Raw genomic sequence first — 15,096 nt, 5'->3', positions numbered from 1 at the left:
ACTCCTTTCATGGCTCTCATCACTGTTCTGGAAGGTCAAAAAAAGACCCCCCCCCCCCCCCCCGGTTGCTGTGAACTATAAATATTTATTGATGCTGTTAATGTCCTCCTTTTCAATATTTGTTCAGCTTTTTAATTGCTAGAAAAAGAAGTGACCAGGAACTCTTTTTTGGCTGCCATCCACATGTGCCTGTCCCAGCTGTCTCTCCTCCTTCCCACCAAAAAAACCAATCAGGAGTTTGTTTTTTTCCCTAGGGTACCAGACCCAAAACCTTGGGTTGCCACTTGGTCTTAATCATGTTACACCTTTGCTGCTGACAGCTCAGATTACAATCGTACTCTTCACAGGGCGCTTTGTCAACAAGGCCAAGGACTCATCATTCCATGAAACTTCAATTGTCTCAAGTGTTAAATCTGCTCTTCACATATGTGTAAGAGCCCAGGGATGGCATTTCAGTGCCCCCGGGATAGAAAGACATTCATGGGCTTGATGTGATTTCTCTCGCCTTGCAAGCAGCCTACTTGAGATCTGAGGTTTACTAAAGATTTATTACCTACAATTGAGGCATCAGGTGTCACTCTTTAGGTGGCAAGACCCGAGTTCCCTGAAGTTAATATACAAAAAGCCGTTCTCAGGCTACTTAATCTCCATCAGCACTGAAATCCTCTATTTCATCCCTCCTCTCTCTGGGGTTCTTTTGTTACCAACACTCACGACCAGTCCGTGCTACATGCACTCAGAGTAACTGCTTAATGGCACTAGGTTTTCCCAGCACACACACCCAGCAGAGTCCTGTGGCTGGAGCATCAGCACTGGGGACTCCTGAGGCCTAATGCCCGGATGATAATTTCTTAGTAAGATCTGTACTTAGTTATTAATGCTCCTTCATACTGTGCCATCCAAGGGAAGTTTGCCCCCAACCCCGTGAAAGGCAGCGTCTGGCTGTTTCTCTTTCACGGACTTTCCTGTTCACATGGCACAAGCAGAGGGGACAACGTGTGCTTTGATCGCAACCAAAACGTTCATTTGCTTTAAAACAAAAGCCATTCTTGTTCTTAGTCCCCCAGACTGACCCTGGGCACCTGGGCTCGTGCCTGGGCCCCCAGATCAGCTCTCACACAGAGAGGTTTCTGTGGTGTGTGCGAACAACAAAACCCAGGATCTTTGAGTCTGAGTTATACATTGAATCTGGGAATACTAAGAAAATTCAGAGAACACATTAACTGGCTGTAGCTTTCAGCGCTGGTATGGAAGGACTCTACCTCCAGGTGAGTAAAAGCAGCACTGCTCTGTTGCTAGTGCTGAAGGCAAAACCAATTAGTAGCTCTTCGGAACGGTGGGACGATTACTTAGGATGTGATGACAAGAACTTTGACGTTAATCAGCCACAGGTCCTACCTCTCTCTCACACTATCAATCCTTGACCTTGTCTAGAGAGTCAAGAATTATTGGAGAATTATTCAGAGGTAAGAAAGAAAATACCCTATTTCATCCTTTTGAACCCTTACTTAATTGGGGGAACTTTCTTCTCTTCCTATGGGACAACATGCTCCTTTGAGGGGTGGGGGGCAGGAAGATCTTCTGCTAGAGCGAGTGTGCCCCCTGGCACTGGCCAGTCAGGGTCCAACCCTTAGCTAAGATGGAGGTGGGATTTGGGAAGCCTGTGAAGATTCCCAGGAGAGCACAAAATGATTCTGGACAAGACTTACGTGGACAGGTCAAGGGATGAGGGATCACTCGGCTTGAAGCAAGGATCCCAGGCATGTACGAGGCACTTACACAGACAGTGATGAAGATGACCCTCAAGTCTGAGTATTTTCAAAGTGAAAATGCACAGGCTTAAATTGTCTCTGGGACCGTGTCTCCAGGATACCCTCTTTCTTCTCTTGTCCTGACTCCAGTTTCTCATTCTCTCCAGCGTGTCAACATGTATCAGCCTCTTCTGTTACAAAAATGACACAGTCCCTCCCTTGGTCTCATTCTCTAATGAAATCTCATCTCCTCATCCACAGCCAGACGTCTTTACGTGGAGGCTGGGCTTCACGTCCCGTCTCTTGTTCTGCCCTGCAGGAGAGCACGTACTCTCATGATGCCCCTGAAACTGCTTGGCTCAGCCCACCGGGGACCTCTTAGTTGCTAAATCCTGTGGTAACCATTTTCTTTAAATTCCCACTTTTTTGAAACCTACACAGCTACTTCAAACTTTCAGAAAAATGGCAAGAACAGCACAGAACTCCCAAATAGGCTCACTGATTCACCACCTTTTAATATTTTGCCACATTTCATTATTCTCTCTCTTTTTGCATCTCTCTGTCCATATGTAGACAAACACAGAAATACATATCATTTATGTAATTAATGTTTGTATCATCATTACTGAATTTGTCTGAATCATCTGAGACTTGAATATGTGAGTTTGTGTGCATCATTCCATTCTCATGGTACCTTTGTACTATATTCTGTGTGGTACGGAGTTTGACTCCGTTCAGTGATTTCTCTTTCTTGAAATTGTCATATCTCAGGTTTTATGGCACTGTTTTATTCCGGTCAGCTTTCTGTCTCTCCAGCAATCCCTTCGTAGTCTCTTACATTTTCTTCTCTACTTCTGCTCACCCTTAGCATCCTTACCATCCTCTACAGGACCCTCGTCTTGACCCTCCTCTCTTCTCCCACCACCTACAATTCCTGGGCCAGATCAGCAATTCCCACAGCTGTGACCCACCAGGGAATTCTTCTGATGCAAATGCACATGGGCTAACTCAGATGTCTCTCCTGAGTTCTAGGTCCTCCTTGACGCTCCTAGGCACCTCTAAACTCAACATCAGGCCACCCTCGGCCTCCCGCCCTCTCCTCTTTCATTCCCAGCACCAAAGCTCTCCTTTTCTTCCTCTGTGGTGTTGGTTCTGCTAATCAGACACTTAGAAACTGTTCTGTTTCTCTCTGCCATGTTTACCTTGTATTGAAGCAATTGCTAAATTTGTTAATTCCACTTCCTGACCATCTCAAGGCAAGGGCTGAGGGGGAGCGAGTACTGTCCTGACCTGCAAGGAGCTTAATCCATACAATACATCTGCTGTACTGAAAAGTGGGCTGATGGTACGTGGAGTGTGTGACCCACAGAATGAATGCTGCCACCCTTCCAGTTCTCACATCATCTCCTGCAGAAATGACAGCCAAAGTCACCTGACTGACCTCGCTGTCTCTGCCATCTTATTCCTTTCCAGTCTATTCTTCAGACCTGGGCTGGAGGGGATTTTCCAATGTGCAAGACCCGTGATGTCATTAACCTGCTTAAAATTTGCCAGTGGCGTCCTGCTCTCCGTAGGATAAAATCTAAAATCTTTTGATGGATACAGAAAGCCTTTCCCCGGCCGCTAGCTAACCTGCCCAGCCCCATGTCTTACCACTCCCCTCCCTCACACTTCCCCCTTCAGTTACTGAGCTATAGGCAATACTCAGGATATACTATGTTCTCTTGCTCCCATTTGTCTGCTTGGCATACTGTGCTTCATCTTTCTAGGGTCAGCTCAAATGCTGTCTCTCTTCAGGAGGCTTTTCCTGTCTTTTAAGGGCAGAATTAGGTGCTAGAATCTTTTAGTTACACTGTATTTTACACCTACCTTCATATCATGGCATTATAATGATTACATAACTATCCACCCACTACCACTAAAGTTTTGAGCTCCCCAAGGGTACAAACCATTTTTTTTTAAAAGATCTTTCATCAAGTTGTATTTATTTTTCTCAAGAGTTTTTTTTTTTTTTTTTAAACACGTCTTTGGGGCCAGGCACCTAAAACCTGGTACCTGTAATATAGTAGGTACTCAATAAATATTTGTTGTATGAATTACTTTAATTTCACATAAAGAAATTCTCTTATTAGTAAGTTATTCATTGTTAAAGTAGGTTTACTAAGGAATATGTAGATACTGTGAAAGTAAATCTTTCAAAAAAGTTTTTTTTTTTTTTTTCAAAAAAGATTTCTTGAAATGAGGCCCATTTTTACTGGGAGATTCACTCAATGACCTTTAAATACTGCCTTAATCACCCATTAAATGCTGAGCATCAGCTCTGGGCAAAGCGTTTGCTAGGAGATGTAGAGAGACAACCAATGCGAGGTTCAAGTTGCTTATAGTGTAGTTGGTACAAAAGAAACAGAGGCAGTGGCTGATGTCCCCATCACCTCGGATACCATGTGACTGACAACAGCTCCAAAAGGAAGCAGGCTTGGGGAGCAGCACAGAGCTGTTCAGCATTTTGGAAGTGTGATTTTTTTTTGCCTCTGCATTTTCTCCATGCCATTCTTCTGAATGTTTGCAGAGTGAGAGGATGATTTTCCTTTAGGAAAGAGGACCTTGGAAAAGTGCGTAGGCTTGGTGGGCTGAGAAGTCGTGTCCTGGGTGGACAGAAGTCACTCTTAGCTAGAAGGAGCTGGGTAGCTATTCTCAGGCATAAGAATGAACCCTTAAGTGATAAGCAGTCAGGCACAAACATCACTTAGATTCAGCAGTAACCCCTGACACACACTTAAAATTCAGTCTAGCAGGTGACCTTTAGCTGTTGGGCCTTTTGATGCCATTTGTCTTCAGGGTCGACGGCGGCATTCCCGATCTCTCTGGCGTTCTGAGTAGACACCTCCTCATCAGTTACTTGGACGGGGTAGGAGATCTGAGGGTAAAACATATACAGCGTGGTAAGCGGATTCATTTCAGTCTTCGAGCCATGGGGCTCAAGTCTGTGCACTCTAGAAAAATGTCCTGCAGGGCTGCATTTTACTTATTGTTCACTTCAAGGATTCCTTTCAGTCCTCAGGGACCTGGATTGTTCCCAAGGAAAACAGGAATTAACAGTGTGTTCTCTTGCACAGATGATGTGAGAATTGGTGCTTTGAGGTCAAACTACTAATTACTTTAAATGCTCAATACGTACTCAGGGGACCTGATTTTAGAAGTTATTTAAGCTGGATGCTGCAACTGATGTTTGTGCCTAATGAAATAACGAAATAATCCTACCCTCCAAGATGATGAGAAGAACAACAGAGGTAGCTATTTAATAGACAGTGCACACTCGTGGCATGCCAGGAGCTGGCTGTGCTGAGCTACTTAGTAAGTAACACATTAGTTAGTCCGCACAACAATCTTACCAGGTGTGTATCTATTATTATCCCCTTTTTGCACATGAGAAAACTGGGGAACAGAGAGGTTAAGTAACTTGCCCAGAATCAACAGCCAGTAAGCAGAGGAACCAGGCAGTCTAACTCCAGAGACTGTACCCTTAACAATTTTGCTAAACTCGTTCACTTATTAGAAATGTCATCTTTGACTTGCAGAATTTGTAGTTTTGGCACCCAATGAATTAGAATGATGTAGATGAGAGGTTCTCAACTTTAGTTAGATATTAGAATAATCTACGAAGCTTTTAGAAATATTAATGCTCTTGTCCCATCCCAGACCAATTAAATCAGAAACTCAGGGGTAGGGGTGGCCCCAGATATTGGTCTCATACTTTAAAAGCTCCCCAGGTGGGTCTAATCGGCATACAGGTTTGCAGCCCATGTTGAAGGGAGCTGTGTGGGATTGAGGTCCCCAAATTATTCATGGGCTTTAGGTTCCCAAGTTTTGGAGGCCCTCACTGCCTCCACGGGCTACCTGTTTTAAATCAAGGCATTAGATTGTCTCTGTGCTATGTAGAATTCTCACCACAGGGGAGCATTTCAGAAAGCAAACAAAGTTATATGATCTTAATGTTGGAGAAGATCTTGGAGGTTGTCCAGTACAGCTTCTAATACTTCTGCACCATCCTTGGTAGATGTTCATCCACTCACTGCCTAATCACATGCCCCTTCTCCAGGCCAGAGTTACCTGCTTGTCAGTATTCGTAAAGGTTTCAAGGTCTCCTATGGACTCAGGAAGAGAGAAGGACGCAGGTGGCTTGTGAAGTCTCTTTCTGCGGGAGACCTGGTCCTTCCAACCACTCCCTGGAGTGAAATGTTAGCTCTCTGAATCTCTCTTTCATCAATGATGAACAATATTTTCCATCCTCGAGAAACCTACATGCTATAGGGCTCTCCTTTATAAGAGCAGAGACACGTCTGCCTGTCGTTTCTATCCTTCTGCCCTTTGAAGTGACATAGAATAAGCCAATTCATCTTTCAGGAAAACGGCCCTAACCTGGTAGAAGCTGACTAAGATGTCTTCCCTAAGCCTTCTCTTCTTAGAGGAACTCTCTCAAGATGTTTTTATTATTCCTTCCGGGACAGGTTATTCAGATCGAGGTCCTGTGGCCACTCTGCTTTTTCACGGGCAAAGGCTGGTCTCCCTCTTTCTAAACTGATGTACTTAATTAAAACATTTAGATTCAGGATTTTATACTTGTTTTATTAAATTTCTCCTTGTGAGATGTGTAGTGTGAGAACCACCAAGGTGTAACCCTGGAAAGAACATGGGATTCACACTCAGTCATGGTTGCGTTTAGATTCTCCCTCTGCTGCTGCTTTCATTTCGGACTTACTCAGGCTAGTAGTCAATACAGAAAGAGGCAAGAATACTTGTTAAAGTAGGAAGCAGGCACTTGACGATGAAGACAGCCTCAGCCCTTACCACTCAGTGTGGCTTCTCTGGCACAGGAAAGACATTTTGTTTCTTTTGTTTTGGGTGTAACCCTAAACCCTGTCTCTACCTGAATGCCCACCTATCACAATTACCATACTCATATGCACAGATGAGGCAAATAGACAGTGTGAAAGTTTCAATGCCTACAGGTTGACCTGAAAATGGGAAAAAAATGAAAATAAACCTTTTTCACGTTTGAGTTGTCCCCGCTAAGACAAGGAACAAAGTGTACTGTTGGATCATGGAATTTTTGGATTACAAATGTAAGTAATCAGCGGGTTTTGAGTGATTACCTACTCGGCAAATGGAAAACTTCACAACACTGTGGAACAATTTAAGTTGTGCTGGAATGGAAAGTGTGGAGCTACCAGTGCTCTCAAGGTCAAGGAATGATTCTTCTCATGTTTCCATCTCTCAGCCCCTCACTGGTTCGAGAAACCCTGGATGACTACAAAAGTATTAGGTTTTACAATTTTTCTCGTCATTTTCTCAAAGGCTTCAATCCCTTATTGCCATGATGTTAAACAGGAACACAATTCATTTAAAAGAAAAATCAATTCTGTCCTGAAGGAGAAATGAAGGTCAGGACAGGAAAGAAAAAAAAAAGATCTAAATAGGCTGCTTAAGCAGGAGAGGAAATAATCATTTTTTCAAACCTCAAACACACAGTGTCTTGGACAAGCTGCTGTCTGGAGCCTGAGAGAAGAGAAGTCAGGTTGATTCCTAGATATGCCATTAGAAGGTTTGATTCCCTGGCTTTTGTGAAGGAGCCTTCGTTCTGTGAATTGGTTTTTCACGAGTGATATTGTTTGATTAACAGTGATGGGGTTCCTTATATAGCTCTGATAAAAAGTTTACAGAGGGAAAATACACCATCCCTCACTTCCTTCCCTAGAGAATGCAGGATGCACAGTGTTTCCATCCACAGGCTGTGTTGGTGGAACTCAGTGTCTGAATCACCCGCGGTGAGGCCCCGGGTGAGTGAAACATACTTCTACATTATCTCTTTGAAAGTGAAATGGGACACAACCTCTGCCAGCTATTCCTTTTTTTTTCCCCCCTTGGTGAACCATTCTATTAATACCAATCAAATCGAGAAAATGATCAAATGAAATTGCATTTTGAGCATCATAAGCTGTGTAATGTCTATTCTGTTAAATTGGGGCCTATAATTGCTTCTCTACCGAAAAGACACAACAAAGACAGCAATCACGGCGCGTCATTATCCCAGACTGGAAAACCGGCCTTTGCTGGGCGGACTTCAAAGGCTTGTGGTTCTCGAATTGCATTTAGCTGCTATTGTTGGAGTGCGGGCCGTCTTGATGAGGTGTTTACACTGAGGTAAGGCGCAGAGCAGAGCGCCTGAGTGCCTGGGTCTAGAGCCATTAAAAAATTGTACATTATGTTCCCGGCTTTGAAGTGAGGGTTTGTATGGAGGAAAGCAACTCGCACGGAGCACCGCGGAGCTAGATTGAGCTGCTCCTTTCCTCTCAAAGAAACTCATCAGGCTCTAAGAGAGTCAGCGCCACAGAAAAAGTTGATGCTTTACCAAGAGCTGTATGTGAATGAGTGCGTATCTGTAGAAACATACGTCGAAACACGTTTAAGTAGCATGTGTACCATGAAGCCCTGCAGTCACTGGAGGTTTGGGTCCCTTTTTCCCCCTTTATATGATATTTTTATTAATAAACCGATGTTCAGATGTTGTGGGGAGCCTCACATTAATTTATTAGGTTCCTTGTTAAGTCTCATTCCTTGATGGCGTTAACAAGTAGCACGCATCCAAATTAAAATAGGCCAGAGGGTCCTATGTTTCTAAATGTGCTATTCGCTTTCCATCATTCCAGTGCATGTGGTATTTAATCCCTCTCTTTGGGGCATAATCAGTGGATTCGGTGAGCATTTCTTTGTTCGCTTGGCTAGTGAGTGGTCTTAATAGTATTAACTCTCCTATTTCTGATACGTTTTGCTCTGTATTGGTTTACACCTGCTTACACCGGCACCGACGCCAGCATTTACACACGGCCAGCACAGGAGGTGTGGGCCTGACAATACAAACAGCCTGCCGCTGTCAGGCTGCCACATGGGCGCTGCGTACAGCTGTGCGAACTGTCTGGGGATATGTATTAAGTATTCAGCTATTTAGAGACAAAACACATGAAATGTGTTGGCTCTGCTGTCGGCCACCCGCTCCACCCCTACAGAAAACTCGATGATGTATTTAGCAGGTACGGGGTCCAGAAGAATTTGATGACACCGGGACCTCTGGATATATAATTTTTTACATACACTTTCTGGATAAGATACTTGAGCTTTTAACACCCCCACACGAATTATGCCAGTCACCTATGTGACAGCCGTTCAGTGTTTTTCCGTTGGCCTTAACCTTTTAGGGTCTGTAAACCTGAGCCCTCGGCTCCTCGGCCTCCACTCCCTGCTCTCTCCCATGTGCCCTTTTTCAGGTCTGCTTTAGGCCACGTGCACCGTTATCTCTAGGGCTGTGCACAGGTCGTCATTCTTTGCCTGGAAGCTCCTCTTCACTTCACTCATTCTGACCCAATCTCATTTATTGTTCTAGTCTTGGGTGAAAGAACTTCCTCCAGGAAGCCCTCCCTGACACCCCTGAGGAGGTTACAGCAGATGCACCTGAGCTGGCGGCCTTCGTACCCTGTACTTTCCCTTGGGTGATGAGCATCACCCTGGTCGTTATGCTTCTCTCCCCTCTAGACAGGAAAAGGAGGGACTCTGTGCCGGGCTGGACAGCATCAGGGGCCCTACTCACACTGGCTACGTGGTGGCTCGGGCACAGACGTGCTCAGTATATAGTACTGAGCGAAAACATCAGTCTGCATTGCTCACTGAACGCTCTATTTACACCAGAACACATATGATCTGTTGTCTCTCTGGCTAGATTTGTGGTTTATATTGAAGCCAGGTGGCTGAATGTCAGCAGAACACAGTGGAAACTAGGATCCCATCTTCCGCTCTGTCCTCGCTGGCTCGGCCCCAGCTCCTCAGCCCTCTGTGTCGGTCCTTCCCTCTTCTAGGAAAGCTTTCCTCAAATATTTGCATGGAGCCCTCTCTCACCTCCTTCCTGACCTATTTATTGTAATCCCCCCGCCGCCCAGCACCCCCGATCCTTCTGCGTGGCCTCCTTTCTCTGCTCAGCACTTACATCGCTGATTGACACACTGGTCGTCAGTTTTGTCTGTTATTCGTCTCCTCCTAATAGAACGTTAGCCCCAAGAGGGCTGAGATTTTTGTCTGTTTTGTTCACGGATGTATTCCAGGTACTCAGGACAATGCCTGATGCACAGTAAGCTCGTACTAATTATAGGCAAATGAAGGAAGCAATTAACCATTTTCAAGAATGCAAAAGAGATTTTTTGGAATGTCTCATGGAAACTGTATGAATATGGGTGAGCTGAGCTAGCAGCCTGGACTCTCCGTAACACAACCAAGACGGCCACAATTCAGGCTGCTCCATTACTAGGGTCCTTCAGTGACTCCCTGTCGTGTAGAGGAACGGCCTGACCCCTTCTCGCGGCAATTCTAAAGCCTGCGCTGTTATCAGAATCACAGGAGGGCGTGTTACAGAAGATTTAAAGGCCTCATCCCAGAGTTTCTGATTCGGGAGATCTGGGAATGTGATTTGGGGCCCAAGGATTTGTATTTCTAATGAGTTCCCAGGTGATTCTGACACTGGTGGTCCAGGGACCATATTCTGAGGGCCCCCACTTTAAACTGACATACAAAGGTCTGCATGAAAGGACCCTGCCTGTTTCTCGCCTGAATACCCACACTCCCACCCTCACAACCTAGTCAGACTCAGCACGGACGTACCCACCTTCTCCTGACTCCCTGGATTAAGCAACACTCCAGTCCTTCCTTGAGATGGACTGACGCCCACCGCCGAACGCGCAGGCTGGCCGGCTGCTCGGTGGCGTGCCTCGGCAAGTCTCCTTCCACTAGTCGAGTTGTATGTTTACCAGGAGTGTGTTCCCAAACCTGTCTATTCCTGCCGCACGTGATGTTAAAACTATGAACTTTGTTTAAAGATTAGATAATCTGGAGAAATTTGAATATGAACAGAGTTGTTTTCTTGAAAACTAAGTTAAAATAATTTAGAATGACCCAATCAAGCAAATGGCAGAGTAACAGCTGGGGAGGGGGCTGCTGTGAAAGATTAGGAGAAACAGTCACAAAAATCTAGAAAGACTATGTTCTTAGATGGTTTCCAAACGCTTTGTAAGTTTTCACTTTGCTTTCAAGGCATCAGAAGTGGGAATCACAGATCTTTCAAACTGACGTGAGAAAGCCAACGCAGAGCTCCAACCCAGGGACTCTGCACTGACAGAAAGGCCGGGCCCCTCAATGAAAGGTTAGTGCATCAGTGTATATTTATAAACTTTAAGTTAGAATGAAACATATAAGGTCATCATTTGTCAAATCTGCTTTAACCGCTTTATTGGATTAACTAACCAGCCACCAGGTCCTGCCCAGCACCCTGGTGGTTCCTACTGTACCCGCAGGTCTCTGCTTAAACAGTGTCCTTTCTGGCCCTCAGGGCATCCCACGTGCCCCCTCTGCCTGCAGCACCTTTGTGGCAACCCCACCTGTTACCTTCTACTTCTCTTTAAAGAATCAGTTCAGTGATTGCCACTGCGTCTTCTGTGACGCCCTCTCAGACTTCCGTCGACAGGCTTGCGCCTTTTTTCTTCTGGGTTCCTCTGGGGCTGCACATGTCTCGGGGACAGCAGTTATCACATGGTCCTGACTGTTGACAGGTCTGCTTCCCACCTGGCCAGGAGCTCCGGAAGAGCAGATACACTGACAGCAGCAAAAGTGACCACAGAGTCGTAGCATTTGGGGGGCATTTGGTAAAAAGGCAAAGGGTGGTTCCCACCACCGTGGCTCTCGGCTTTATGGCAGAATGGTGCAGTATGGCCTGGGCAGGACGGCTCAGAATTAATCAGGTACACCCGGCACATTTTGGAAAGCTATCCGTCGACAAGATTAGTTAAGTTAAAGACCTAGTTTTTCGAAAGGGCGTGCTTCGGTTATGGGGAAAGTTTTCGTTTCACGGATCCCTCTTCAGTAATGTGAAATTAATGAAGTGTCACTCTGCAGATCATACGAATTGGTAGTTTAGCAGTGTAAGTGCTGAGTAGGGCATACAAGAAAGCTGCCTTAACAAATGTTTTATATTGAAAAACCATAAAGTTTAATTTAAATTATACAGTCATAAGTAAGTGCTCTTGTGATTACGGAGGGCAAAATTGAAAAAAGAAAAAAGATCAATCAATAACAGCTTCCCTTCACTGAGTGTCTGCGACATGTCAGGAGCTTTGTATAAATTCTTCCAGTAACCCTCCCAGGCAGAAACTGACCCCGTATAATAGATGCAGAAGACAAGGCTCAAACAGTCAGTTGCTCAGACATCTAGTTAGTGGTACCACCCAGCACACTGAAGAGCCAGGCTTTAATCCAAACAGTGTTTTGTTTTGGTTTCATCTTTCTTCCCACTATATCGTGTTGCCCCCAGGCGAGAACGCTGCTACCAAGGCTGGGGCCAACCCAAGCCCTTCCCCCAGAGCTTACATAGTCTCTTTCTTACCCATTCTCGTCTCCGAGAGCCTTTCCCCAAGCACCTAGCTAAACATACCAGTGACATCCTCCTCGTTACTTTAAGTGAGGTTGATTCAGTCTCCCTGGAGGTGCTTCTCTGTGCCTGAAATTATGTTGTTACGTGTTTTCTGCCCATCACATGACTGGATGAGAGTTCCTTCAAGACTAGGCTCTGCACCTCTTATTTTCTGTTACCTCCCTAGCACAGAGGAGAGGACCCAGCATATAGTTGGTACTCAACAAATACTTGTTGGCTGATCTGCTGGCTCAGTAACAGCCTTAAAGATGTGCTGATCCTCAGAAGGGCAGTGGATTCTCTGTAGGGCTTTATATTGCCTTGAAGTCTACAGGTGATCGAATACCTTTCCATATTCACATTGCAAAGCATCTGTTGATTTCTTTCTAAGAAACTACAAGAAAAGAATGACATGTATAAAGGACTTACTGCTCTTTTCAGAGCCCGTACTAAATTTCACCTTCATCAGTCTTCAAAGTCACATTAGAATCAAGTTGAAAGGTAGCTCATTTTCCAAGAGACAATTTCCTTTAATGGCAGATCATGAATTGACTCACATTCCAGTGAGTTTCAGACAAATAATTCTGGCTACTAAACAAATCACGAATAAAAGCAAGCACCGAATATTCGCCAGTGAATTTATTGGCCGACTGTGATACTTAGGTGCCCTCTAGTGTGTGATGGTTTTTATATCAGTCCCTTACCCCACACAAGTGACTAAGAGCTTATAATGTATTCAAAGGTAATTTTTCCAGCATGTTTTAATGTAAGATTAACAGATCTATGAAAAATGGTGAAAAGATTGTGGAGCAAGTGAATTTAAAAATCAGTGGTTCTACTCTGAGCCATTATATACAAGCAAAAGTGCAACTTAGGTGACTGAGCAATCGGGGTGTAAAGTTACAAGAGCTCCTACAAAATGCTGTATATTGTAAATACATAGGCATGGTTCAAAAACAAAGAGATATGAAAAGGTATAAAGTGGAAACCTATGCTCCTACCCTGTTTCCCCTCTACAATGAACCACCTGTTCATCCTTTCTGTTTTTTATGTATACCAAGAAAATACGATATGTTGATTTTTTATTCCTCTCCACTTTTTTTTTTTTTTTGTACCGTATATACTTTTCTACACCTTTACTTCTCTCTTAGTAATAACAAATTCTGATAGGTTGTCCATAATGGTTCATGGGGAACATCTCATTTTTTTTTTTTAACAGCTACAGTGTACTCTGTTATATGGATGTACTGTAATTTAAGATTCCCCAAATGGTAGACAGCTGGGTACTTTCTCATCTTTTGCTAGTATAAATAGGGATGAAATGGGTGACTTTGTTCAAGGGTCATTTCCAAGCTGTACACATATAACTAAGATACATTCCTGGGAGGGGAAGGTGTTGGGTCAAATTTTAAAAAATAATAATAACTCACACTTACATAGTGCTTGCTATAAGCCAGGCGTTCATTTAAGCACTCTACATATATTAACTCATTTAATCTTAATAATCCAATGAGGAAGGTACTATTATTATCTCCATTTTAAAGATGAAGAAACTGAAGCACAGAGAGGTTAAGCAACCTGTCCAAGGTCAGACAGCTTGCAGGTGGCAGTGTCAATCAGCCTGGCTCCAAAGCCTATACTCTTGGCTATTATGCATTATATTTTCTCAAGGAATGTATGTAGTATCTGTGTTTTAAGTAGATATTAACAAACTGTCCCCCATACTAGTTATTCCAATTTATTCTCTCACCAGCTTTACTGGACTTTTTTGCCCATAGGTTCATCAAACTTTGGGCATTTTGTTGGCTTAATTATAGATGAAAAATAGAATACCAATGTAGTATTAATTTGCATTTCTCTTAAAATGGCCAAGGTTGGATATCTTTTCATATGTTTAATAGCCATATGCATTAACTTTTCTGTGAATGATCTATTCATATCTTCTGTGAATTTTTATATTAGGATATTGGTCTTTTTCTCATTGATTTCTAAGAGCTCTTTATATATTAATGCTATCAGTGTTTTGTCTGTGTTATGAATTAGAATTTTTTTCTAGTTCTTTATATTTTGACTTTCTTATGCTTTTTTTTTTCTTGTAGAAGCTTTTGATATTTATGTACAGTTGACCCTTGAACAAAGTGGGGGTGAGGGGTGCTGACCCTCCATGCAGTTGAAAATCCATGTGTCACTTTATCATTGGCCTTCCAAATCTGCAGTTCTGTATCTGTGAGTTCAATCAGCTGAAGACTGTATAGTACCATTATATGTATTTATTTTTAAAAATTTGCAAATAAGTGGGCCTGTCCAGATCAAACCCATGTCGTTCAAGGGTCAGCTGTAGTCAAATTTATCAGTCTTTTGTAGATTCTGGATTTTGAATAATTTCAAGGTTACAGGAAAATTTTCCTGGTTTTTTTCTGGTTTAATTTCTAAAAATTAAATATTTGATCTATTGGAATGTATCATGTTATATGATATGAGATATGGACTTAACTTCCCCCCCAAATGTCTAGCTAGTTGTTTTATTGAATCACTCATCATATCCTCATTGATTTGAGGTCCTGCCTTTATCAAATCATAATATCAGATCATATATTCTCACACTAATTTTGCTCTATTTCTAGACTTTCTATTCTGTTCTTTCATTTTCCTATCTGTATATACATTAAATATTACCCTACTACTTAATTATTGAGGCTTAAAATATACAATACTATCTAGTAAGGCTAGACTCTCTCATGACTCTTAATTTCCAGGGCTTTCTTTATGATTCTTGCTGGGTTTTTTATGTGAACTTAATAATCAGCTTTTCAAGTTTTATTTTTTTTAAAAAGGTTGGCA

General features: G+C 43.3%; 2 protein-coding genes across 4 annotated transcripts in view; one reads left to right on the top strand and one right to left on the bottom strand.

The window, feature by feature from the left end:
• LOC105078643 (brain-specific homeobox protein homolog) overlaps window positions 1–15,096 on the top strand; it is a 136,875-nt gene that overhangs the window by 32,000 nt on the left and 89,779 nt on the right. The window contains exon 4 of the mRNA XM_074357100.1: window positions 10,884–10,992. The gene's annotated coding sequence lies outside the window, so the exon portion shown is untranslated. The remainder of the gene's footprint in view (window positions 1–10,883; window positions 10,993–15,096) is intronic.
• Window positions 1–15,096, bottom strand: part of JHY (junctional cadherin complex regulator) — a 53,775-nt gene that overhangs the window by 15,430 nt on the left and 23,249 nt on the right. For 2 of the 3 annotated variants that reach the window (XM_074357094.1, XM_074357093.1), the window contains exon 4: window positions 4,552–4,668. The exons of the other annotated variant lie outside the window; for it this stretch is intronic. In XM_074357094.1, the coding sequence (XP_074213195.1) occupies window positions 4,552–4,668 (117 nt within the window). The remainder of the gene's footprint in view (window positions 1–4,551; window positions 4,669–15,096) is intronic. 3 annotated transcript variants of the gene reach the window in all.

This window comes from Camelus bactrianus, chromosome 33, assembly GCF_048773025.1.
Source record: "Camelus bactrianus isolate YW-2024 breed Bactrian camel chromosome 33, ASM4877302v1, whole genome shotgun sequence".
Classification (NCBI taxonomy): domain Eukaryota; kingdom Metazoa; phylum Chordata; class Mammalia; order Artiodactyla; family Camelidae; genus Camelus; species Camelus bactrianus.
The sequence above is the reverse complement of the archived record's forward strand: the minus strand, read 5'-3'. Positions and strand labels throughout refer to the sequence as shown.